Genomic DNA, 27,153 nt, shown 5'->3' on the forward strand with positions numbered 1-27,153 from the left:
CCAGCAGGCCTCGCTGCCCTAACCTAAGAGCAGCCATTCGGAGCGTGCTTTCCAGCCTTCCTGGGCGACCTCGCGCCAGGCCCGGGGGCACCTCACCTCTCCGCGAAGTCGGCGCCGCTAGCTTCCTGGAATCGGGCTCCCCGTGACGTCATACGCGGAGACTTCCGGCTCCGCTCGGGAGGTCGGGCTCACGTGCCGGGAGCTCCTGGTCTCCCCCGGCTCCTGCTGGCTTGTGGTGGAGAGGCTGGTCTTCTGGGAGGACGGAGCAGGTGGGCGCTGCCGCTGCGGGCCCGGGGGGCGCGGTTTGAAGGCCTGTATTTCAGGACTTGGAGCAAACGTTTTGCGCGCCTTCCTCCTGTCTAGCGCGCATTTGTTGAACATCTTCTGTAACTAGCTTCGGCTGAGTTGACGCGGTCTCTGCTCACATTTGCTGTACAAGACAGACTTGAGAGAAGTAGGTACTCTACAGGGTAAGGTTCTGAGACAGGGCCAAGCCTAGGGTGAAGTGAGTTGGGCGCTAAATGCAAGGGGAAGCCCAAAAACTCTGTGATCAAGATAAATAAATTTTAACACAATATCTTTAAAAAAAATCAAAACTAATGCAAAAAAAATACATGCTTGACAAAACCTCACGATTTTAAATAAAGACAGGATCAGTAACTGTGCCATGCTGAGCCATATTGGAGCCTGAGGCCAAAGGAGAAACCAGTAATAATTATCCTGTGACTTAGCCAGTTGGGGAAGGATATCTTCAGTTCCTGGGACGTATATGCCAAGACAGATGAGAAGAGCCTCTGGTTAGCGTGAAACTGGAGAGTTAAGTTCCTCCAGGCTTGAAACTCGGAGCTGTGCTAATTAAGACGGGCCCATAAGCCAAGGCCTCAAAGAAATTCCCAGACTCTGATAATCAAAATAGAAAAACTGGATCCATATCATTGACCCGACACACTTTAGTTAACTGAAGCCTAATGCTTTCTGATCTATTAATTGTGTTATTGAGGTTATCATTTTTATAGCTTAGGATCTTTTACGCTGACCCCACAAAACAAATATTCTGTGTTGTAGGATGGTGACTGTCTCAGTATCAAAGTCTGCAGAAGTTCTGTACGTCAGCAGCCTCCGTCCCTGTCCAAAGAGCAGACTCCATGAAGCCATTGAGTTTGTGCCTTGTAACATATGGGGAAAGCGAGAGAGAATGAAAAAGCACTCAGCTAGGTGGTATTGCCTGAGAATCTAGGTAAGGACTAAGATATTGACACCTAATGTGTTCTATTTAAAGAGCTCTTCACAACATTTGCTGTTGATTTGATGGTGCTAGAAACAGTAGCTTGGTCCCCCATAAGCAACATCAATTAAAAGTGTGTTCTCTTGTTTTAAACAGGCAATTCTTCAGACAGTCATGGGTATCCGAGGACTAATGAGTTTTGTGGAAGATCATATTAATGAGTTCTTCACAGATTTGAAGTTGCGAGACACAAAAATTATCATTGACGGCTATGCCCTCTTCCACCGGCTTTGCTTCAGTTCAAACTTGGAGCTCCGGTATGGAGGGGACTATGATTCTTTTACAGATGTTGTAGAAAAATTCTTTGAATCACTTTTTGCTTGTAAAATCTGCCCATATGTTGTTTTAGATGGAGGATGTGACATTTCAGATAAAAAGCTTAACACTTTAAAGGATCGAGCTAGGGAGAAGATCCAGATGGCCCATTCCCTTTCTGTTGGCGGAGGTGGGTATGTGTGTCCCTTACTCATCCGGGAAGTATTCATACAGGTTCTGATCAAGCTGCGGGTACGTTTTGTCCAGTGCTTTTCGGAAGCAGATCGGGACATTATGACCCTTGCTAATCACTGGAATTGCCCCGTGTTATCGTCTGATAGTGACTTTTGCATTTTTGACCTGAAAAGTGGGTTTTGCCCATTGAATAGCTTTCAGTGGAGAAACATGAACACTATCAAGGGCACACGAGACTGCTATATCCCTGCCAAGTGCTTTTCCCTTGATGCACTCTGCTGTCACTTTGGCAATATGAACAAAGTTCTGCTGCCTCTCTTCGCGGTGCTGTGTGGAAATGACCACGTTAATCTGCCCGTCGTGGAGACGTTCTTAAGTAAAGTATGTCTTCCTCTTGGGACTCCCAGTTCTAAGGGGAGGAGACACCACCGGGTGCTGGGACTTCTGAATTGGTTGTCTCGTTTTGCTGAGCCTACCGAAGCATTAGACAACGTTCTGAAACATCTCCCCAGAAAGAGTCGAGGAACCGTGAAGAAGCTTCTCTGTGGCTCCATGGGGGAGTACCTGCAGTCCCAGGGGAGGCTGCAGGACTTCTTCCAGCATGGTGCTTACGCCTGCCCAGACACCTGGAATCCGGGTTTACCGCCTTGGGTGCTCGCGGCCTTGGCGAGAGGCCAGCTGTCCCCTTTCATCAGCGATGCTCTGGTGCTGAGACGGACCATTCTCCACACACAGGTGGAAAACATGCAGCGACCAAACGCCCACAGAATCTCTCTGCCCATCCGGCAAGTCATCTATGGGCTCCTTGTGAATACTCCTCCACATCCGGGAAATGTGGCCTGGGATGCGCTGCCTCCTCAGCCGCCAGCTTTCAGCGAAGTGGAAAGGATTAATAAAAATATCAAAACATCAATTGTTGGTGCAGTAGAACTGCCCAAGGATCATTCTGACTTAAGCAAATTGACTGAGGTAAGTATTTGTAATACCACTGCAATTTCTGTAAAGCATTTTACAGGTTACAAAGTGCTTTCATGTGTATTATCTCTCTTAACATAACAAACTGAGGTTGGTTGCTATATTGCCCCTATTTCATAGCTGAGAAAACTAAGACTCAGCTAAATCCTTAGCCAGGGAATTATACGTGCTACGACTCAAACCTACATCTTCTAGCTCCAAATCTGCCATTTCCACTGTACTTCAGTAGCATGTGTTAATCTTTGCGGTTATTACTACTACTCTTGTTGTTAACTAGCTATCAGTAGAATGGGGTTAGTGACTAAAAATAAAGGAAAGGGGAAAAAATTCTGAGCTACAGAAAAAAGAAAGCTTGCCTTTAGGCCTTGATCAAAGGCACAACTAACATCTCAGACTGCATTGGATTGCAATTAACAGGATTAATACTGATGCTTAGGACTAATTTTTCATTTTTATTGATGGGGACTCTTTTTTAGACTTGAGATTTATGGCATCATGTTGATTTGCTTAGTTTGATACTGAAAACTTGACTCTTAGCCTAACTCAGTGTTGATTAAACCTGAGTAACAGACCAACCCCCTTTTCAAGGTAAAAGAAATTCTCATGGATCCCAGTGTTTACTTAGTTTTTTTAATAATATTACATAAATATATTAAAAATTACAAATAGATGTGAAGCTGCTTATGGAAACACAATTAAATTTACAAATTAAATGCAGATAAACTCAATTCCAATTGCAATGGTTATTGGGGTTTTTTTGTTTTTGTTTTTAAATTTATTTATTTTTGGCTACGTTGCATCTTTGTTGCTGCACACAGGCTTTCTCTAGTTGCAGCGAGCGGGGGCTACTCTTCACTGCAGTGCATGGGCTTCTCATTGCAGTGGCTTCTCTTGTTGCACAGCATGGGCTTTAGGCACGCGGGCTTCAGTAGTTGTGCTGCGCCCACTCAGTAGTTGTGGCACGCGGGCTCAGTAGTTGTGGCGCACGGGCTTAGTTGCTCTGTGTCATGTGGGATCTTCCCGGACCAGGGATTGAACCTGTGTCCCCTGCATTGGCAGGCAGATTCTTAACCACTGCGCCACCAGGGAAGTCCCGGGGGGGTTTTGGATCCAACTCAATATTCAGACTCAGGAGACTCTCTCAGGCTACTCAGGGTGCCAGTCTGCTCCGGGATATAGGGCCGCATAACAGCATCCGTGAAGCTTTGAATCAGGAGCGGGAGTCCTCCCAACAGTCTACAGCACTGATTCTCCTGGGGGTGATTTTGCCACCCAGGAGGCACTTGGCAGTGTCTGGAGACACTTTTGATTGGCAATACTTGGGGAGGGGTGGCTGTTGTTGCTACTGGCATATAGTCAGGAGAAGCCATGTATGTTGCTAAACATCTTACAGTTGACAGGACAGCGACCCCAGCCAAGAGTTATGTAGCCCAGAATGCCCACACAGGTGACTAGGAACTAGCCCTTTTAGCCTCCCCATTGGTGACAGCTCAGGCAGGAGGAACAAGATTCACATCATTGGGTCCAGGAGCCTCCTTGGCAATGGGGAATGACTGCTATTAGGAACAGGGTTTCTTTCTGGGGTGATGAAATGTTCTGGAATTAGAGATGGTTGCACAGGCTTATAAAGAAACTAAAACTACTTTAAAAGGGTGAATTTTATGACATGGAAATTATATCTCAGTTAAAGAAGGAAAAAGTCCCACTGGCCTCCTTCCCCACGGGATCTAATCTTTCTTGTAACAATTCCATAGACATAGCTTCTGAGGTCCCTGCAAGGGACATGCCTGATTACAAGTCACTGCACTCAGGGAAGCCCCAAGATAGGGCATCCCCATCTGGTTTGTACAGTTCATTTATTGTGTAAGTCTAGATACAGTTTTACAAGAGGCATTCTTATGCTAAGTAGCATGACTTTACTTTATCATGTTTCCAGGTTTAAAGAACTGGAGAGTTGAGCATAGGTCAAATTCCAAACAAGGAATTTATTAAAACTTTACCCACACCAGAAAAATTGAAATTAGCAACGGTGTGGCTGTTAGCACAACTGACGCTGTCCCGAGCCCTTACAGCTCTTCCTATCCTTTCACTGACCCTACCCAGGACTGTACTGTGCCATCAGTCACTCCTCTGCATCAAGGGCTTTGTGGTTAATAGAGACTGTTTAATAATCATTAGGACCAGGTGGCCTCTATGCTCTGTTAGTCCCCAAACAATGAAAACCTTTTCTGACGTACTCACTGAGCCCCTGAGACCGGCTAGCTACCCATTCATGAATCTTGACTTAGGAATGCACGCCCTGTTTCCAAACACCCCCCCACCAAAGGTTAACTATAAATTGTCCCAGTGGCCCCGCAGCCGTGCGCAGCGCAGTTGCACATGCTTCCGATTAATCGTTGTCCACCAGATCCCGATCCCACCCTGACTACGTTACCCGCTGATAAACTGATCCAATGACTACATGGAGCCGCCTGCCTCGTTTTTCAGTCTCAGGATGCCTTCTCAGTTTGGTGGGCACTTCTTATTGCCTCCACCCTCCAACAGCAACATTCTGAAGGAGGTTTTGCTGAAATTACATTTCTCCTCACAACATAAATGGTGCTATGTTGGAGGGCTTTTTTTTTTTTACTTTTTTTATGGCTTTATTGAGAAGTGTCTTTAATGTGCATACTCTGATGAGTTTTGACGTACATTTACATCCATGAATCCATTCTACAGTTAAGATAATGAATGTATCCATCAGCCCTAAACATTTCCTTTGCCTCTCTGCCCTTCATCCTTCCCTCAGTGTGTGCACAGATAATTTACACCTTGATGCGTTCGAACCAGCTCAGCAGTTCCATGTAAAGGGCACCCAGATGAAGATTCATTATCAGCACCCCTGCTTTCCCCAGTGTGGTTACAGTCACTCCCTCCCTTACCCCTTGTACTCACTGTTCTGATCTCTAACAACCTTGAATACTTTGTTTTTACACTTTATAAATCGTCTGGCTTCTTTTATTCAACATGGTGTTAATGAGATTCATTCATATCACTGTGCATAGTTGTAGATCTTTCATTTCTCATTGTTGTGTATTTTTACCTTGTGGGACTGTACCACAATTGATTGTTGATTTTATAGCTGATGGGCATTTGTGCAGTTTGCACTTTGGGCTATTATGAATAGTGCTGTGAACATCCGAGTGCACAGCATTTAGTAAAAATACGGTCACATTTCTGTTGCACATATAACTAGGAGTGGAGTTGCTGGGACATAAGACACACATGTTCAGCTTAGAAGACACATTGCCAAGTGCACAGTGGTTTTTACCAATAAATATTCCAACTAGCAGTTTATGAGAGTTCTTCTTACTTTATACCCTTGCCCTTACTTGGAATCTTCTATCCTTTTAAAAAATTTTAGCTGTTATTTTTTTTTATTATTTAAACAGATTTTTGTTAGCTTTATTCTTTTTTTGAATTTTATTTTATTTATTTTTTTATACGGCAGGTTCTTATTAGTTATCCATTTTATACATATTAGTGTATATATGTCAATCCCAATTGCCCAATACATAACACCACCACCACCACCCCCCGACCACTTTCCCCACTTGGTGTCCATACGTTCTCTACATCTGTGTCTCAATTTCTGCCCTGCAAACCAGTTCATCTGTACCATTTTCCTAGGTTCCACATATATGCGTTAATATACGATATTTGTTTTTCTCTTTCTGACTTACTTCACTCTGTATGACAGTCTCTAGATTCATCCACATCTCTACAGATGACCCAATTTCGTTTGGTTTTATGGCTGAGTAATATTCCATAGTATATATATACCACATCTTCTTTATCCATTCATCTGTTGATGGGCATTTAGGTTGCTTCCATGACCTGGCTATTGTAAATAGTGCTAAAGTGAACATTGGGGTGCATGTGTCTTTTTGAATTATGGTTTTCTCTGGATATATGCGCAGTAGTGGGATTCCTGGGTCATATGGTAATTCTATTTTTACTTTTTTAAGGAACCTCCATACTGTTCTCCATAGTGACAGTATCAATTTACATCCCACCAACAGTGCAACCGAGTTCCCTTTTCTCCACACCCTCTCCAGCATTTGTTGTTTGTAGATTTTCTGGTGATGCCCATTCTAACTGGTGTGAGGTGATACCTCATTGTAGTTTTTTGTTTTTTTCGTTTTTGCTTTTTTTTAACATCTTTATTGGAGTATAATTGCTTTACAATGGTGTGTTAGTTTCTGCTTCACAACAAAATGAATCAGTTCTATATATACGTATGTTCCCATATCTCTTCCCGCTTGCGTCTCCCTCCCTCCCACCCTCCCTATCCCACCCCTCCAGGCGGTCACAAAGCACCGAGCTGATCTCCCTGTGCTATGCAGCTGCTTCCCACTAGCTATCTACCATACGTTTGGTAGTGTACATACATCCATGCCTCTCTCTCGCTTTGTCACAGCTTACCATTCCGCCTCCCCATATCCTCAAGTCCATTCTCTAGTAGCTCTGTGTCTTTATTCCTGTTTTACCCCTAGGTTCTTCATGACATTTTTTTCCCTTAAATTCCATATATATGTGTTAGCATACAGTATTTGTCTCTCTCTTTCTGACTTACTTCACTCTGTATGACAGACTCTAGGTCCATCAACCTCACTACAAATAGCTCAATTTCATTTCTTTTTATGGCTGAGTAATATTCCACTGTATATATGTGCTACATGTTCTTTATCCATTCATCCGATGATGGACACTTAGGTTGTTTCCATCTCCGAGCTATTGTAAATAGAGCTGCAATGAACATTTTGGTACATGACTCTTTTTGAATTATGGTTTTCTCAGGGTATATGCCCAGTAGTGGGATTGCTGGGTCATATGGTAGTTCTATTTGTAGTTTCTTAAGGAACCTCCATACTGTTCTCCACAGTGGCTGTATCAGTTTACATTCCCACCAACGGTGCAAAAGGGTTCCCTTTTCTCCACACCCGCTCCAGCATTTATTGTTTTTAGATTTTTTGATGGCCATTCTGACTGGTGTGAGATGATATCTCATTGTAGTTTTGATTTGCATTTCTCTAATGATTAGTGATGTTGAGCATTCTTTCATGTGTTTGTTGGCAGTCTGTATATCTTCTTTGGAGAAATGTCTATTTAGGCCTTTTGTTTTTTTGTTATTAAGCTGCATGTGCTGCTTACAAATTTTGGAGATTAATCCTTTGTCAGTTGCTTCATTTGCAGATATTTTCTCCCATTCTGAGGGCTGTCTTTTGGTCTTGTTTATGGTTTCCTTTGCTGTGCAAAAGCTTTGACGTTTCATTGGGTCCCATTTGTTTCTTTTTGTTTTTATTTCCATTTCTCTAGGAGGTAGGTCAAAAAGGACCTTGCTGTGATTTATGCCATAGAGTGTCCTGCCTATGTTTTCCTCTAAGAGTTTGATAGTTTCTGGCTTTACATTTAGTTCTTTAATTCATTTTGAGCTTATTTTTGTGTATGGTGTTAGGGAGTGATCTAATCTCACTTTTCCATGTAGCTGTCCAGTTTTCCCAGCACCACTTATTGAAGAGGTTGTCCTTTCTCCACTGTACATTCCTGCCTCCTTTATCACAGATAAGGTGACCATATGTATGTGGGTTTATCTCTGGGCTTTCTATCCTGTTCCATTGATCTATATTTCTGTTTTTGTGCCAGTACCGTACTGTCTTGATTACTGTAGCTTTGTAGTATAGTCTGAAGTCAGGAAGCCTGATTCCTCCAGCTCCGTTTTTTGTTCTCAAGATTGCTTTGGCTATTCAGGGTCTTTTGTGTTTCCATACAAATTGTGAAATTTTTTGTTCTAGTTCTGTGAAAAATGCCAGTGGTAGTTTGATAGGGATTGCACTGAATCTGTAGATTGCTTTGGGTAGTAGAGTCATTTTCACAATGTTGATTCTTCCAATCCAAGAACATGGTATACCTCTCCATCTATTTGTATCATCTTTAATTTCTTTCATCAGTGTCTTATAATTTTCTGCTACAAGTCTTTTGTCTCCTTAGGTAGGTTTATTCCTAGATATTTTATTCTTTTTGTTGCAGTGGTAAATGGGAGTGTTTTCTTGATTTCACTTTCAGATTTTTCATCATTAGTGTTTAGGAATGCCAGAGATTTCTGTGCATTAATTTTGTATCCTGCTACTTTACCAAATTCATTGATTAGCTCTAGTAGTTTTCTGGTAGCATCTTTAGGATTCTCTATGTATAGTATCATGTCATCTGCAAATAGTGACAGCTTTACTTCTTCTTTTCTGATTTGGACTCCTTTTATTTCCTTTTCTTCTCTGATTGCTGTGGCTAAAACTTCCAAAACTATGTTGAATAAGAGTGGTGAGAGTGGGCAACCTTGTCTTGTTCCTGATCTTAGTGGAAATGCTTTCAGTTTTTCACCATTGAGGACGATGTTGGCTGTGGGTTTGTGATATATGGCCTTTATTATGTTGAGGAAAGTTCCCTCTATGCCTACTTTCTGCAGGGTTTTTATCATAAATGGGTGTTGAATTTTGTCAAAAGCTTTCTCTGCATCTGTTGAGATGATCATATAGTTTTTCTCCTTCAATTTGTTAATATGGTGTATCACGTTCATTGATTTGCATATATTGAAGAATCCTTGCATTCCTGGAATAAACCCCACTTGATCATGGTGTATGATCCTTTTAATGTGCTGTTGGATTCTGTTTGCTAGTATTTTGTTGAGGATTTTTGCATCTATGCTCATCAGTGATATTGGCCTGTAGTTTTTTTTCTTTGTGACATCTTTGTCTGGTTTTGGTATCAGGGTGATGGTGGCCTCATAGAATGAGTTTGGGAGTGTTCTTCCCTCTGCTGTATTTTGGAAGAGTTTGAGAAGGATAGGTGTTAGCTCTTCTCTAAATGTTTGATAGAATTCGCCTGTGAAGCCATCTGGTCCTGGGCTTTTGTTTGTTGGAAGATTTTTAATCACAGTTTCAATTTCAGGGCTTGTGATTGGTCTGTTCATATTTTCTATTTCTTCCTGATACATTCTTGTCAGGTTGTGCATTTCTAAGAATTTGTCTGTTCCTTCCAGGTTGTCCATTTTATTGGCATAGAGTTGCTTGTAGTAATGTCTCATGATCTTTTGTATTTCTGCAGTGTCAGTTGTTCTCCTTTTTCATTTCTAATTCTATTGATTTGAGTCTTCTCCCTTTTTTTCTTGATGAGTCTGACTAATGGTTTATCAATTTTGTTTATCTTCTCAAAGAACCAGCTTTTAGTTTTATTGATCTTTGCTATTGTTTCCTTCATTTCTTTTTCATTTATTTCTGATCTGATTTTTATGATTTCTTTCCTTCTGCTAACTTTGGGGTTTTTTTGTTCTTCTTTCTCTTATTGCTTTAGGTGCAAGGTTAGGTTGTTTATTGGAGATGTTTCCTGTTTCTTAAGGTAGGATTGTATTGCTATAAACTTCCCTCTTAGAACTGCTTTTGCTGCATCCCATAGATTTTGGGTCGTCGTGTCTCCATTGTCATTTGTTTCTAGGTATTTTTTTATTTTCTCTTTGATTTCTTCAGAGATCACTTCGTTATTAAGTAGTGTATTGTTTAGTCTCCATGTGTTGGTATTTTTTACAGATCTTTTCCTGTAATTGATATCTAGTCTCATAGCGTTGTGGTCTGAAAAGATACTTGATACAATTTCAATTTTCTTAAATTTACCAAGGCTTGATTTGTGACCCAAGATATGATCTATCCTGGAGAATGTTCCATGAACACTAGAGAAAAATGTGTATTCTGCTGTTTTTGCATGGAATGTCCTATATATATCAATTAAGTCCATCTTGTTTAATATATCATTTAAAGCTTGGGTTTCCTTATTTATTTTCATTTTGGATGATCTGTCCATTGGTGAAAGTGGGGTGTTAAAGTCCCCTACTATGAATGTGTTACTGTCGATTTCCCCTTTTATGGCTGTTAGTATTTGCCTTATGTATTGAGGTGCTCCTATGTTGAGTGCATAAATATTTACAGTTGTTTTATTTTCTTCTTGGATTGATCCCTTGATCATTATGTAGTGTCCTTCTCTGTCCCTTCTAATACTCTTTATTTTAAAGTCTATTTTTTCTGATATGAGAATTGCTACTCCAGCTTTCTTTTGGTTTCCATTTGCATGAAATATCTTTTTCATCCCCTTACTTTCAGTCTGTATGTGTCTCTAGGTCTGAAGTGGGTCTCTTGTAGACAGCAAATATATGGGTCTTGTTTTTGTATCCATTCAGCCAATCTGTGTCTTTTGGTGGGAGCGCTTAGTCCATTTACATTTAAGGTAATTATCAATATGTATGTTCCTATTCCCATTTTCTTACTTGTTTTGTGTTCGTTATTGTAGGTCTTTTCCTTCTCTTGTGCTTCTTGCCTAGAGAAGTTCCTTTAGCAGTTGTTGTAGAGCTGGTTTGGTGGTGCTGAACTCTCAGCTTTTGCTTGTCTGTAAAGGTTTTAATTTCTCCATCAAATCTGAATGAGATCCTTGCTGGGTAGAGTAATCTTGGTTGCAGGTTTCTCTCCTTCATCACTTTCAATATGTCCTGCCACTCCCTTCTGGCTTGCAGAGTTTCTGCTGAAAGATCAGCTGTTAACCTTATGGGGATTCCCTTGTGTGTTATTTGTTGTTTTTCCCTTGCTGCTTTTAATGTTTTCTTTGTATTTAATTTTTGACAGTTTGATTAATATGTTTCTTGGCATATTTTTCCTTGCATTTATCCTGTATGGGACTCTGTGCTTCCTGGACTTGATTAACTATTTCCTTTCCCATATTAGGGAAGATTTCAACTATAATCTCTTCAAATATTTTCTCAGTCCCTTTCTTTTTCTCTTCTTCTTCTGGAACCCGTATAATTCGAATCTTGGTGCGTTTAATGTTGTCCCAGGGGTCTCTGAGACTGTCCTCAGTTCTTTTCATTCTTTTTTCTTTATTCTGCTCTGCAGTAGTTATTTCCACTGTTTCATCTTCCAGGTCACTTATCCGTTCTTCTGTTTCAGTAATTCTGCTATTGATCCCATCTAGAGTATTTTTCATTTCATTTATTGTTTTGTTCATTGTGTTTGTTTCATCTTTACTAGGTCCTTGTTAAATGTTTCTTGCATTTTGTCTATTCTATTTCCAAGATTTTGGATGATCTTTACTATCATTATTCTGACTTCTTTTTCAGGTAGACTGCCTATTTCCTCTTCATTTGTTAGGTCTGGTGGGTTTTTATCTTGCTCCTTCATCTGCAGTTTGTTTTTCTGTCTTCTCATTTTGCTTATCTTACTGTGTTTGGGGTCTCCTTTTTGCAGGCTGCAGGTTCGTCGTTCCTGTTGTTTTTGGTGTCTGTCCCCAGTGGCTAAGGTTGGTTCAGTGGGTTGTGTAGCCTTCCAGGTGGAGGGGACTAGTGCCGGTGTTCTGGTGGATGAGGCTGGATCTTGTCTTTCTGGTTGGCAGGTCCACGTCTGGTGGTGTGTTTTGGGGCGTCGACTTATTATGATTTTGGGAAGCTTCTCTGCCAATGGGTGTGGTTGTGTTCTTGTCTTGCTAGTTGTTTGGCATAGGATGTCCAGCACTGTAGCTTGCTGGTCGTTGAGTGAAGCTGGGTGCTGGTGTTGAGATGGAGATCTCTGGGAAATTTTCGCCATTTGATATTATGTGCATTTGGGAGGTCTCTTGTGGACCAGTGTCCTGAACTTGGCTCTCCCACCTCAGAGGCCCAGCACTAACTCCTGGCTGCAGCACCAAGAGGCTTTCATCCACACGGCTCAGAAGAAAAGGGAGAAAAGGTAGAATGAAAGAATTAGTAGTAGAAGAAGAAGAAGGAGAAGGGGGGGGGAGAGGAGGGGGAGGAGGAAGAAGAAGAAGAAAGAAAGGGAGGGAGGGAGGAAGGAGGGAAGGAAGGGAAAAAAAGAAAGAAGATAAAGTAAAATAAAGTAAGATAAGATATAATAAAGTTATTAAAATAAAAAAATAATTATTAAGAGGAAAGAAAAAACAAAAAAACGGATGGAACAAATGGTGGAAGAAAAGCTATACAGACAAAATCTCACACAGAAGCATACACATACACACTCACAAAAAGAGGAAAAGGGGAAAAAATCATAAATCTTGCTCTCAAAGTCCACCTCCTCAATTTGGGATGATTTGTTGTCTAAAGGAGGGAAGGAAGGAAAGAAAGAATGAAGATAAAGTAAAATAAAGTGATTAAATTAAAAAGTAATTATTAAGAAAAAAGTTAAAAAAAAACAAAAACAACGGATGGATAGAACCCTCGGAGTAATGGTGGAAGCAAAGCTATACAGACAATATCTCACACAGAAGCATACACATAAACACTCACAAAAAGAGAAGGGGAAAAAATAATAGATCTTGCTCTCAAAGTCCACCTCCTTAATTTGGGATGATTCGTTGTCTATTCATGTATTCCACAGATGCAGGGTACATCAAGTTGATTGTGGAGCTTTAATCTGCTGCTTCTGAGGCTGCTGGGAGAGACTTCCCTTTCTCTTCTTTGTTCTCACAGCTCCCAGGGGCTCAGCTTTGGATTTGGCCCCGCCTTTGTGTGTAGGTCCCTGGAGGGCGTCTGTTCTTTGCTCAGACAGGACGGGGTTAAAGGGGCCGCTGATTCGGGGGCTCTGGCTCACTCAGGCCGGGTGTAGGGAGGGTCACAGAGTGCAGGGCGAGCCTGCGGCGGCAGAGGCTGGCATGACGTTGTACCAGCCTGAGACGCGCCGTGCGTTCTCCTGCAGGAGTTGTCCCTGGATCACAGGACTCTGGCAGTGGCGGGCTGCACAGGCTCCCCGGAAGGTGGGTGTGGATAGTGACCTGTGCTTGCACACTGGCTTCTTGGTGGCGGCAGCAGCAGCCCTAACGTCTCATGTCTGTCTGTCTCTGGTGTCCACGCTTTTAGCCGTGGCTCGCGCCCGTCTCTGGATCTCCTTTAAGCAGCGTTCTTAATCCCCTCTCCTTGCGCACCAGGAAACAAAGAGGGAAGAAAAAGTCTCTTGCCTCTTCAGCAGGTCCAGACTTTTCCCCGGACTCCCTCCCAGCCAGTTGTGGCGCACTAACCCCCTGCAGGCTGTGTTCACGCCGCCAACCCCAGTTCTCTCCCTGCCGACCAAATCCTGAGCCTCAGCTCCCAGTCCCGCCCGCTCCGGCGGGGGAGCAGACAAGCCTCTCGGGCTGGTGAGTGCCAGTCGGCACCGATCCTCTGTGCGGGAATCTCCCCGCTTTGCCCTCCGCACCCCTGTTGCTGCTCTCTCCTCCGCGGCTCCAAAGCTTCCCCCTCCGCCACCTGCAGTCTCCGCCCGCGAAGGGGCTTCCTAGTGTGTGGAAACCTTTCCTCCTTCACAGCTCTCTCCCACTGGTGCAGGTCCCATCCCTATCCTTTTGTCTCTGTTTATTCGTTTTTCTTTTGCCCTACCCAGGTACGTGGGGGGGGGTTTCTTGCCTTTTGGGAGGTCTGAGGTCTTCTGCCAGCGTTCAGTAGGTGTTGTGTAGGAGTTGTTCCATGTGTAGATGTATTTCTGGTGTATCTGTGGGGAGGAAGGTGATCTCCACGTCTTACTCTTCCACCATCTTCCCGGAAGTCCCTCCTCATTGTAGTTTTGATTTGCATTTCTCTAATACTTAGTGATGTTGAGCAGCTTTTCATGTGCTTCTTGGCCATCTGTATGTCTTCTTTGGAGAAATGTCTATTTAGGTCTTCTGCCCATTTTTGGATTGGGTTGTTTGTTTTTTTAATATTGAGCTGCATGAGCTGTTTATACATTTTGTAGATTAACCCTTTGTCCGTTGATTCGTTTGCAAATATTTTCTTCCATTCTGAGGTGAGTGTTGTCTTTTCATCTTGTTTATGGTTTCCTTTGCTGTGCAAAAACTTTTAAGTTTCATTAGGTCCCATTTGTTTATTTTTGTTTTTATTTCCATTACTCTAGGAGGTGGATCAAAAAAGATCTTGCTGTGATTTGTGTCAAAGGGTGTTCTTCCTATGTTTTCCTCTGAGAGTTTTATAATGTTCGGTCTTACATTTAGGTCTCTAATCCATTTTGAGTTTATTTTTGTGTATGGTGTTAGAAGAGTTCTAATTTCATTCTTTTACATGTAACTTTCCAGTTTTCCCAGCACCACTTATTGAAGAGACTGTCTTCTCTCCATTGTATATCCTTGCCTCGTTTGTCATAGATTAGTTGACCATAGGTGCATGGGTTTATCTCTGGGCTTTCTATCCTGTTCCATTGATCTGTATTTCTGTTTCTGTTTCAGTACCATATTGTCTTGATAACTGTAGCTTTGTAGTATAGTCTGATGTCAGGGAGTCTGATTCCTCCAGCTCCTTTTTTTTCCCTCAAGACTGCTTTGACTATTCAGGGTCTTTTATGTCTCCATACAACTTTTAAGATTTTTTGTTCTAGTTCTGTAAAAAATGCCGTTGGTAATTTGATAGGAATTGCATTGAATCTGTAGATTGCTTTGGGTAGTAGAGTCATTTTCACAATATTGATTCTTCCAATCTAAGAACATGGTATATCTCTCCATCTGTTTGTATCATCTTTAATTTCTTTCATCAGTGTCTTATAGTTTTCTGCATACAGGTCTTTTGTTTCCCTAGGTAGGTTTATTCTTAGGTATTTTATTCTTTTTGTTGCAGTCGTAAATGGGAGTGTTTCCTTAATTTCTCTCTCAGATTTTTCATCATTAGTGTATAGGAATGCAAGAGATGTCTGTGCATTAATTTTGTGTCCTGCAACTTTACCAAATTCATTGATTAGCTCTAGTAGTTTTTTGGTGGCATCTTTAGGATTCTCTATGTATAGTATCATGTCATCTGCAAACAGTGACAGTTTTACTTCTTCTTTTCCAATTTATATTCCTTTTATTTCTTTTTCTTCTCTTACTTCCGTGGCTAGGACTTCCAAAACTATGTTGAATAATAGTGGTGAGAGTGGACATCCTTGTCTTGTTCCTGATCTTAGACGAAATGCTTTCAGGTTTTCACCATTGAGATGTTTGCTGTGGGTTTGTCATATATGGCCTTTATTATGTTGAGGTAGGTTCCCTCTATGCCCACTCTCTGGAGAGTTTTTATCATAAATGGGTGTTGAATTTTGTTGAATGATTTTTCTGCATCTACTGAGATGATCATATGGTTTTTCTTCTTCAGTTTGTTAATATGGTGTATCACATTGATTGATTAGCATATATTGAAGAATCCTTGCATCCCTGGGATAAATCCCACTTGATTATGGTGTATGATCCTTTTAATGTGTTGTTGGTTTCTGTTTCCTAGTATTTTCTTGAGGATTTTTGAATCTGTATTCATCAGTGATATTGGTCTGTAATTTTCTTTTTTTGTAGTATCTTTGTCTGGTTTTGGTGTCAGCGTGATGGTGGCCTCATAGAATGAGTTTGGGAGTGTTCCTTCCTCTGCAAATTTTTGGAAGAGTTTGAGAAGGATGGGTGTTATCTCTTCTCTAAATGTTTGATAGAATTCACCTGTGAAGCCATCTGGTCCTGGCCTTCTGTTTGTTGGAAGATCTTTAATCACAGTTTCAATTTCATTACTTGTGATTGGTCTATTCATATTTTCTGTTTCTTTCTGGTTCAGTCTTGGAAGGTTATACCTTCCTAAAAATTTGTCCATTTCTTCCAGGTTGTCCATTTTATTGGCATAGAGTTGCTTTTAGTAGTCTCTTAGGATGCTTTGTAGTTCTGTCATGTCTGTTGTAACTTCTCCTTTTTCTTTTCTAATTTTATTGATTTGAGTCATCTCCCTCTTGATGAGTCTGGTTAATGGTTTATCAATTTTATTTATCTTCTCAAAGAACCAGCTTTTAGTTTTATTGATCTTTGCTATTGTTTTCTTTGTTTCTGTTTCATTTATTTCTGCCCTGATCTTTATGATTTCTTTGCTTCTGCTAACTTTGTGTTTTGTTTGTTCTTCTTTCTCTAGTTCCTTTAGGTGTAAGGTTAGATTGTCTATTTGAGATTTTTTGTTTCTTGAGGTAGGCTTGTATAGCTATAAACTTCCCTCTTAGAACTGCTTTTGCCATATCCTATAGGTTTTGGATCGTCGTGTTTTCATTGTCAGTTTTCTCTAGGTACATTTTGATTTCCTCTTTGATTTCTTCAGTGATCTCTTGGTTATTTAGTTGGTTATTGTTTAGCCTCCATGTGTTTGTGTTTTTTACGTTTTTTTCCCAGTAATTGATTTCTAATCTCATACCCTTGTGGTCAGAAAAGATGCTTGATATGATTTCAATTTTCTTAAATTTACTGAGGCTTGATTTGTGACCCAAGATGTGATCTATCCTGGAGAATGTTCCATGTGCACTTGAGAAGACAGTGTAATCTGCTGTTTTTGGATGGAATGTCCTATAAATAGCAATTAAATCTATCTGGTCTATTGCATCATTTAAAGTTTGTGTTTCCTTATTAATTTTCTGTTTGGATGATCTGGCCATTGGTGTAAGAGAGGTGTTAAAGTCCCCCACTGTTATTGTGTTACTGTCTATTTCCTGTTTTATAGCTGTTAGCAGTTGCCTTATGTATTGAGGTGCTCCTGTGTTGGGTGTGTATATATTTATAATTGTTGTATTTTCTTCTTGGATTGATCCCTTGATCATTATGTAGTGTCCTTCCTTGTCTTTTGTAACATTCTTTATTTTAAAGTCTATTTTATCTGATATGAGTATTGCTCCTCAAGCTTTCTTTTGATTTCCATTGGCATGGATTATCTTTTTCCATCCCCTCACTTTCAGTCTGTATGTGTCCCTAGGTCTGAAGTGGGTCTCTCGTAGACAGCATATATATGGGTCTTGCTTTTGTATCCATTCAACGAGCCTGTGTCTTTTGGTTGGAGCATTTAATCCATTCACGTTGAAGGTAATTATTGATATGTATGTTCCTATTACCATTTTCTTAATTGTTTTGGGTTTGTTTTTGTAGGTCCTTTTCTTCTCTTGTGTTTCCCACTGAGAGAAGTTCCTTTATCATTTGTTGTAGAGCTGGTTTGATGGTGCTGATTTCTCTTAGCTTTTGCTTGTTTGTAAAGCTTTTGATTTCTCCATCAAATCTGAATGAGATCCTTGCCGGGTAAAGTAATCTTGGTTGTAGGTTCTTCCCTTTCATCACTTTAAGTGTATCATACCACTCCCTTCTGGCTTGTAGAGTTTCTGCCAATAAATCAGCTGTTAACCTTATGGAAGTTCCCTTGTATGTTATTTTTCCCTTGCTGCTTTCAGTAATTTTTCTTTGTCTTTAATTTTTGCCAATTTGATTACTATGTGTCTTGGCTTGTTTCTTCTTGGGTTTATCCTGTATGGGACTCTCTGCACTTCCTGGACTTGGGTGGCTATTTCCTTTCCCATGTTAGGGAAGTTTTCTAGTATAATCTCTTCAAATATTTTCTCAGGTCCTTTCTCTCTCTCTCCTCCTCTGGGACCCCTATAATATGAATGTTGTTGCGTTTAATGTTGTCCCAGAAGTCTCTTGGGCTGTCTTCATTTCTTTTCATTCTTCTTTCTTTATTCTGTTCTGCAGCAGTGAATTCCACCATTCTGTCTTCTAGGTCACTTATCTGTTCTTCTGCCTCAGTTATTCTGTTATTGATTCCTTCTAGGGTGTTTTTCATTTCACTTATTGTATTGTTCATCTCTGTTTGTTTGTTCTTTAATTCTTCTAGGTCTTTGTTAAACATTTCTTGCATCTTCTCGATCTTTGCCTCCATTCTTTTTCCGAGGTCCTGGATCATCTTCACTATCATTATTCTGAATTCTTTTTCTGAAAGGTTGCCTATCTCCACTTCATTTAGTTGTTTTTCTGGGGTTTTATCTTGTTCCTTCATCTGGTACATAGCCCTCTGCCTTTTCATCTTGTCTATCTTTCTGTGAATGTGGTTTTTGTTCCACAGGCTGCAGGATTGTAGTTCTTGCTTCTGCTGTCTGCCCTCTGGTGGATTAGGCTATCTATGAGGCTTGTGCAAGTTTCCTGATGGGAGGGACTGGTGGTGAGTAGAGCTTGGCTGTTGCTCAGGTGGGAAGAGCTCAGTAAAACTTTAATCTGCTTGTCTGCTGATGGGTGGGGCTGGGTTCCCTCCCTGTTGGTTGTTTGGCTGGAGGTGACCCAACACTGGAGCCTACCCAACACTGGAGCCTACCCAGGCGCTTTGGTGGGGCTGATGACAGACTCTGGGAGGGCTCACGCCAAGGAGTACTTCCCAGAACTTCTGCTGCCAGTGTCCTTGTCCTCACGGTGAGACACAGCCACCCCCACCTCTGCAGGAGACCATCCAACACTAGCAGGTAGGTCTGATTTAGTCTCCTGTGGGGTCACTGCTCCTTCCCCTAGGTCCCAATGTGCACACTACTTTGTGTGTGCCCTCCAAGAGTAGAGTCTCTGTTTCCCCCAGTCCTGTCAAAGTCCTGCAATCAAATCCCGCTAGCCTTCAAAGTCTGATTCTCTAGGAATTCCTTCTCCCGTTGCCGGACCCCCAGGTTGGGAAGCCTGACATGGGGCTCAGAACCTTCACTCCAGTGGGTGGACTTCTGTGGTATAAGAGTTCTCCAGTCTGTGAGTCACCCACCCAGCAGTTACTCCACCTAATTTTAGCTGTTCTTATGGTTGCCATCATTTTAGCCAATTTGGTGGGTGTTAGTTTGCATTTCTCTGATGACTTATTTGAACACCTTTGCATGTGTTCACTGGCCATTTGCATATTCTGTTAAGTTTCTATTCAAAGCCTTTTGCCCATTTTCGTGGGTTTATTTCTATACACAGGTCCTTTGTCAGATAACATTGTGGGAGCATACTGTGGGTTGTCTTTTCAGTCATGTATGTTTTGCTGAACAAAAGTTCTTAATACACTCTAATCTAAAATTTTATTTATGCCTGTCACTTTTGTGACCTACTTAAGAAATTATTGCCTGCTCCAAGGTCATGAAAAATATTTTTGCCTTTTACACTTAGATCTGAAATCTATCTAGAATTGATTTGTTTGTGTGTGTGGTGTGACATAGGGGTCAGGACACTTTTCCCCCACATGAAAATCCAATTGAGTCAATGAGTACAGCAGGTGGATTATACTCCTGGCTCAGTGGAGAGGACAAGTGTTCTCATCACGTACTTGTATTCAAAGTGGGGTGAGATTTTAGTTCAGTGTCTGTGCGGTGACATCATTTGGCTTTCCCTTGGCACCCTCAGTTCTGCATTTTAGCTCAATGTTGTTAGCTCTAATTAGCCCATGATATTTCTAAAGGGAATCAGGTGCAAATATTATTCCAAAGGTGTGCAGGTACAAGTACGGAGACTTTGTGATAATATCTTCATTTTGTATGCTTAACGTGATGTGACAGTAATACTTCATCTGCTCTGTGCCAGCTCTTTTAATAGAAAATGTATACAATCTCTCATTTATTTCCCACAGTAACCAGGTAGGGTAGAGTTTCCATTTTGGCTGTGTCACTTGCAGTGGACAGAGCACCATTCAAGTTAACTTGTGAGAGGCTAACCGTAAGGAGAGATGGAAGGGATCATTCTTGGGGAGTAAGTCAGTGCCAAGCCCAGCCTCTCTCCGGGTGCCTCTGCCTCTGAGGCAGCTTCTTCTGCAGACTTGTCACATGGGATGAACCCTAACTAGATTTAAGCGCTGTGAGCAGAGTAGTCCCCCTTGGGGAAGGGAACAAGGACTAGTGGGTTCCATGAAACATCTGTGTAACTCATTCTAGTGCCCATTTTACAGATGATCAGACCTGACTGTAGAAAAGCTCAGAAACTCGCTCAAGGCTGCAGAGTTAGTGAGGGCAGAACCTCTCTGAAGTCAAAGCCCAGACTCTGCTTGGTTCATAGAAGTTGTAACTTGGCTAGAGAATTCAATAATTTAAGCATCATATGTCAGAAAAGAATTCATGTATTTTCTTAGCTTTGCATGATAGGTCTTTCTATCAGTTTAGATTATGAGGAATATATTTAAATTTAAGTAGTTAATGCTACTTCCCATAGGGGTGATTGACTGTACTGTAAACCACTTTGCATATTTCTAATTTTTAAATTTTTATCACAGTATCAAATTATTAAAACCAGTACCTATAAATCATTATATTAAAGTTGTCATACATTGATGATGAACCTATTTTGTCAGTTACAGCGTGTTTTACTTCAAGTTAACATCTCTGTTATTCAGCTGTCAACACACTTACTTACTGACTAGGTGTTAGGTGCCAAGAAATGTGCCAGACTGTCACATCCTTCCAGAAAATTAAGAAGGAAATCTTTTCTGGGTGTGTGCAGACACCAGTAATACAAACTATTTTTTTTCCTCTTAGAGTTTGATTGTGAAGTCGCCCAGAGATGCTCTTTTAATAGTCCTAATTTCCTTACCTGTAGAAGTGTGTGACCTGCAAGGTCCCTTACGGTTCTTAAATCTTAAGATTCATAGTAAATCAACTATACTTCAGTTTTTTTTAAAAATGGAATAAAAATCAACAAAAAAAGAGAAGGAAAAAAGATTCATTAAGGCAAAATTATGTCAACCAGAAGCCCGAAGCCCTCATAGCTGTTTACTTTTATTTGAAGCCTGGAGTGAAAGTTGGTGTGGTATGTTATTACAAGGACAATGCAGACAGCCCTTAAATATTCCTATTTGCTGGAATATACCTGCCACTAGAAGCGGCCACCTTGGGACAATCCCCATGTGGGAGAAAACAGACAATAAGACATTCAGCTGGGTTGGTACATGAGGCAGGACCCAGACAAGCAGAAGGCTGCATGGGATGCTGCAGAGGGTGCATGTGGTTAAAGTCTGCCTTCCAGAGGTGATTGGTGATGGTGTCACAGAGGACGGGGGCTTGAACAGTCACTGGCAGGTGAGGGTAGGGTTGAGTATAGGTCTTTGTTTCTTAAAGCAGAAGAGTTAAAATGCAGCTTCCTGGGCTCCCCTCATTTACTGAATCAGTTTAAGGGGTGGGGCCTGAGGATTGTTTTAACAAGCTTCCCAGGTGACATGCACACTGCAGATGCCCAACAGCCTGCATGGGGGATGGACTGACGTGAGCAAGGGCTGTGCAGTGGGGAAGAGACAGCACGTCCAGCCAGTCACCACATTTATTACGCCCCTTATGAAGGTTCTAATTTTGAGTGTGGCTGATTTTTTTCCATAGGAAGATAAGAAACTGACCTAGAGAATGAAGAAGAAAGACATTCTCCAAAGTAACTTACAGAATGTTTGGTGTATATTTTCAGCTCTCCTTGGCTAGACGCCAGATACTTCTGTTAGAAACGCTGAAAGTGAAACAGAGCATCCTGGACCCAATCCCTGCTGCGTTGAAGTTGCCCATCGCCGTCAGCTGCTACTGGGTGCAGCACACGGAGGCCAAGGCAAAGCTGCATCATCTGCAGGCCTTACTGCTGGGGATGCTGATGGGACCCTTGCATGCCATGATCAACAGCCCTGGTAGGTATCTGGAAGTCCCAAGAGTATGTTTTTGCATGTTACTTGCATGTAATCAAACGTTTAAACAAACAAACAAAAATTCTCGGGTTATTTACTTCCATCAGAACTTAGCAGTGGGGCACCAAAATGTCACTCATTCCTTGTAGATCTTTCTGAGTGCTCCGTGTACCAGGTCAGTGCTGGAGGGCTTGACCTCAAGGGCACAGCAGTGAAGATGCGCTGATGCTGCCTCACCCACCTGTCCTCTGGCACCTGACGCTCAGTCTGTAAAGCGTGACCGTGATGTACATTTTGTGCTCCGTGTTCCCTGTCCTTCTCTTCAGTGCAGCAGCAGCATCTCCCCTGGAGACTTAAGTAAAATTGCCCATTGGTGAAACTTAAGAATACCTACAATTACTGTAAACATTCATGCTTGTGCTGTTTTGTGTCGTTTATTTTTTTACTTTCTTTTTTCCCCACTGTAAGTTTCAATTAGTATATGAGTTGTGATGGTAGAACTGGTAACTTCTCTTTCTATTAGAGAAATACACTTTGAGGCAGTTTCATCTTTATTTAAACATCAGGTGAAATAAATGATGCATTGGAGCACTTCAATCCTGTAATGGGATTATTCTCTTTACAAAATTATCAATGCTTTATCCAAACATGTATAATAGTTGTCACACTCTAGAACAGTACTAACATGATAGCTACTAGCCACAGATGGCTATTTAAAATTTAAAATTCAGCTTCTCAATGCACTTGCCACATTCTAAGTGCCCAGCAGCCACAGGTGGCTAGAGGCTGCTGTACTGGACAGCACAGATGTAGAACATTCCCATCACTGCAGAAAGTTCTGGACAGCACTACTCTGGCATTTACTGTTTAAAATAAGTTCATGAAAGGATGAGCCAGCACAGACTCCAGGACACCCCAAAGTGGGAGAGCAGCTGTCAGAAGGGACTGTTGCACAGCAAGTTAAGTTCTGGCCCACTGCTGGTTAGGACACAAGTTTAGGGTGTTTCCTCTCATTGAACATAAATATAGTTTAAGAAAATTCTCAGAGCACCAGTCTATTAAGTTTTTACCTGAGTCCAACAGAAGGGGCATGTCAAGGGTCTGTTTCTTTTCTTTTAGGAATGTGGACCCCACACCCAGGCAGGCTCAGTGCCTTGCTGCTCGCTCATTGGTAAAAGGTGGGCCTCCTTTTCCTTCCTTCCAGGTTGGTCCGGAAGGCAGGCTGCACGTGGAGCCTGGAACAGGCAGGTTTCCTGGGGTGGCTGCTGCTTGTCCTCCACCACTGAGGAAGTGGCTGATTTGCCCCATTCTCTATGAGTCATACTCTTATTCTCTTCCCATAAAACAGAAGTTAAAGCATGTTTTGAACACATGGCTGTTTCTTTAAGGAAATGTAGTGAAATAGAACAGTAAAGAGAAGGGGATTTTTCATAGAGACACATTTAGGGTTTGGAGAGTTCAGATGCAGACGTGTTTAAAGTCAGGTAGTAGATTAGAGGAAGAGATACTATTTTAAGGAAAAAGATAAAGAATTTGGGGTTGAATAAAGTTAGGTTGTCATTAAAAGGGCATCTCAGTATAAATATTTCAGTTTATACATTGAAAGGCTTTTACATTGACATGAAAATAGAAAAGAGCTAAAAAAGAAAAGCATTTTGGTTATTCACTTTTTTCTTTATGGAATTTGAAGTTTTATATATGGATAAAATTACAAGGTGATACAGTGTTTTTGGAAATACTGCCCTTGGGTCGTGTCTTTATCTAGATGAGGAAGCTCTGCAGGGCGGTGGTGCTGAGATGCTGTATGAAGAGCTGCAGAGAGTGAAGGCACAACCGGGCCTGAGGCTGGACTTAGACACAGCTCATGTCTTCTGTCAGTGGCAGTGCTGCCTGCAGATGGGGCTGTATCTCAACCAGCTGCTGTCCACGCCTCTCCCAGAGCCAGACCTAACTCGGTAAGCACCCAGGAAACTAGTGCAGGTGGCTGCATGTAGAAGTAAATACTTCAGTTTTCATTTAACGCAAAGAAGTTTTTTTTAAAACAATCAAACTTAGTATATAACTGGTCTTGGATCACTGTTAGAGCTGAAGAGCTGTAATATTAAATTTTTAAAATATTAAATTACTTCCATATTTCCAAAGAAAGTTTCCATGATTTTTTAAAGTTTTCCAAATTTAAAAAAATCGGTTCATTAAAATAAAAATAAGAGGCAGTTGTTGGTAGAGGATAGCTCTTTCCCTCATTTCTTTCAGATCTTTATTCAAATATCAAGTTATAAAGGCTTTTTCTGATCATCCTACTGAAATATTATTCAAGGGAGTGAGTGAGGAAGATAAAAGGGAGATGGTTAGAAAATGGAGTTGAGATTACATATGTGCTTTGTCTCTCCACTTGAAGATAAGCTCTGGGTGTGTGCTGGGACTTGCCTGTTTTGTTTACTGTTGTAGCCCCAGTGCCTAGCATTAAATACTCAAATACTTGTTGAATTAATGAGTGCTATACGGAGACCTATCATATATGCTGGTTTGACTTGAAATATTTCAAGTTGAAAGCTTCCTAGCAGTGCATAGTGTTGTTAATGTTACTGAACTCAAGTCTGTGTGTCTGACGCACAGTGAGGCCAAACAGTACCAAAACATTGGAGTTTGGAGCAGAGAAAGGTTTATTGCAGGGCCCTGGAAGGAGATGGGTGGCTCATGCCTTAAAAACCCCAACTCCCTGAGAGCTTTCAGCAAAGCCCTTTTATAGGAAAGGTGAAGGAGGCACATGGTTAGTTGTTGCAGACTTCCTGGTGTCAGATCCTTTGTTCTTGAGGTCAGGTCACCATGTTCCTATAAACCTCTAACAAAACAAATGTTATCCTCTGTTCTAAAGAGAAAGGGAAAGGGAGGCATTTAATTCTGTCTCCATGCCTCTTTGTGGCTTTTAACACTTAACAAATCCCAGAAGCGAAGTGACATCATTACCCTTCATTTTACCTGTTCAAAGTCCCAAGGACCGACTTTCGCCCTCCTAGGTCTGGGCCCTGGCTAAGAGGAGGGGTCCCTGCGGGGGCTGGTTACCCTGCCCCGGAGCGTTCGTTTGTCTGGCACCCAGTCTGGGTCCTCCTGCCAGTGCCCAGGCCAAACGGGAGAGGCAGATCTCAGCTGGCGGTGCCCTCAGGGCCTGGCCCCCGAGACCTTGCCCAGCCAGCATCACTGAGGGAGCCAGGCGCCCAGGACCCCGCCGGCCCTCAAACTGGACCCCAGTTCCCCCAGCTCACCCACCGGCCCCAAGGCCAGCGGGCCTAGGAGCCAGGGAGAAGGCTGTGATCCGCCTCTCACCACATTCGCTGTCCCAGCATGGCTGCGAGCTGACTGCTGCTGGAGGGGGACCGCTGTCCCGGCTGCCAGTCCTGGCTAAGGGCTGCGTGCCCACCCCGCCCCCTGTACTGAGCGTGGCGCCCCCCCCCCCCCCCCACACACACACGTCGGCCCGCCGGGCCTGCCAGCTGGACACTCAGCAGCACGAGGGCCTCAGCTGCCCCGAGGCCCCCCGCCGGCTCCTTGGGAGCCGCCTCCACACGCAAGTTCCCAGGAACGAGCCGCAGCCACAGGGCGGCGTGGCGTCCGCGGGCTGAACCGGTGCTGCACCGGTGCTGCAACCTGGGGTGGCCACGCAAACCTGCCGGCCCGGCCCACTGAGCATGCCCGGCCCCTATTACATTCCCACACCCTAGACCTCTCTACCAAATAAGATTGATTGACGTTTGACCTATGGATTCCTTATTCCTTTCCTTTACTAATTTTGTTCATCCTTGACTGGATCCTCTCTAGTGACCACGGATCCCTATAAAACAAGACAGCGGAAACAGTTTCCTCAATAATGATTTCAGCAGGAGAGTTGTTCCTGCATCTCAGCATCACCAAGGCTCTTTAAATGATGATTTTACACTGAGTAAATGATGGTTCTCCATCAGTTGCTAAGGTACCAGTCAGTCAACCCTGGCAGTAAGTTAATATGTTAAATCTGTGGCTTCCAGTTCATTCCAGCTTATATTTGTGGAGTTGGTTTTTAATCCAAGTGAACGAATGACCTCGCAAATGATACAATTAAATGTTCTCATATTTCAACAGACTGCCTGTTTGTCCTATCAGAGGCATTTTTAACTCCTTGTCTTTGAAGTGTTAAGAGGCCTGCTCAACTTTGGGCTAGTTGGAGAACCAGCAAGCATCCATCATTTAGTTTGTTGATAAAAAGTTCTAAGTATCATTAGCCAAGAAGTAATCTCTGTAACAATTCAGTTCCTTCTTTCAAGAAACAGATTATTCTTGAGTAACTTTAATAATGATTTTATAGAAGCAGCGCTCACAGTGTTTGATGGGTCTGTTGAAGCCACATTAGTGAGTTGTCTCAGTGCAGGAACCTCTGCTGTAATGACACCCTCTTCTCTCCCCTGAGCAGACTGTACAGCGGGAGCCTGGTGCACGGGCTCTGCCGACAACTGCTGACGTCAGCCTCAGTGGAGAGCCTCCTGCACGTGTGTCCTGAGGCCCAGCAACTCTATGAGCATATGTTCAGTGCCGCTAGGTCATGTGCCCCTGCTGAACTAGTCCTACCAAAGGGTAAATCAAAAAAAAGAAGGCAAAAGAAACGAGGTACCCCCTGGTCAGAGAACAGAGTGGGGACCACCTTGAACGCTAGGAGTTGGCATGAGGGAGGCAATCGGTTTGAGCTGTTGACGGTGGGGACCTTGGAGGAGCACATGGAGGCCGCAGAGCTCGAATAAACTCAGTTGCAACCAGGTTGGGATTCTTACCGAAAATTTGTATTACCTCCCTTGAAATGACTGACTTTTTTTTAGAATTAAATCTGTTAAAGGATAAACACTGCAGTATTTTGAATTCCAAAGTACTTTGTATTCTGCTTTTAATAAATACGTGGTTTAAGTAAACTTTTGTATTTTTTCAACACGTGAAAGAAAACATGTTTGCACTTGCCATGTTC

At 42.2% G+C, this 27,153-nt stretch overlaps 1 protein-coding gene across 5 annotated transcripts; it reads left to right on the plus strand.

The window, feature by feature from the left end:
- On the plus strand, positions 1 to 27,086 carry ASTE1 (asteroid homolog 1). 5 transcript variants are annotated; one of them, XM_029214072.1, is made up of 7 exons: positions 5 to 269; positions 1,066 to 1,237; positions 1,382 to 1,542; positions 1,635 to 2,704; positions 21,959 to 22,169; positions 23,932 to 24,121; positions 26,611 to 27,086. In XM_029214072.1, the coding sequence occupies exons 3-7, from the start codon at positions 1,497 to 1,499 to the stop codon at positions 26,933 to 26,935; spliced, it is 1,842 nt and encodes a 613-aa protein (XP_029069905.1). In that variant the 5' UTR covers positions 5 to 269; positions 1,066 to 1,237; positions 1,382 to 1,496; the 3' UTR covers positions 26,936 to 27,086. The 5 variants fall into 5 exon arrangements, with proteins under 5 accessions (XP_029069906.1, XP_029069902.1, XP_029069904.1 ...); XM_029214073.1 differs by having other exon boundaries at positions 1 to 269; positions 1,382 to 2,704; positions 25,983 to 26,802; XM_029214069.1 differs by having other exon boundaries at positions 4 to 269; positions 1,382 to 2,704.
- The last annotated feature ends 67 nt before the right edge of the window (positions 27,087 to 27,153 follow it).

This window comes from Monodon monoceros, unplaced genomic scaffold (assembly GCF_005190385.1).
Source record: "Monodon monoceros isolate NGI ecotype Baffin Bay Population unplaced genomic scaffold, NGI_Narwhal_1 Super_Scaffold_11, whole genome shotgun sequence".
NCBI lineage: Eukaryota > Metazoa > Chordata > Mammalia > Artiodactyla > Monodontidae > Monodon > Monodon monoceros.

What these genes read in the sequence shown, in the direction of transcription:
- ASTE1 (XM_029214069.1), top strand. Translation starts at nt 1,400, where the DNA reads ATGGGTATCCGAGGACTAATGAGTTTTGTGGAAGATCATATTAATGAG. An exon ending in ACTTAAGCAAATTGACTGAG is followed by an intron (nt 2,705 to 21,958) that starts GTAAGTATTTGT and finishes GTATATTTTCAG; the next exon opens with CTCTCCTTGGCTAGACGCCA. An exon ending in TGCCATGATCAACAGCCCTG is followed by an intron (nt 22,170 to 23,931) that starts GTAGGTATCTGG and finishes GTCTTTATCTAG; the next exon opens with ATGAGGAAGCTCTGCAGGGC.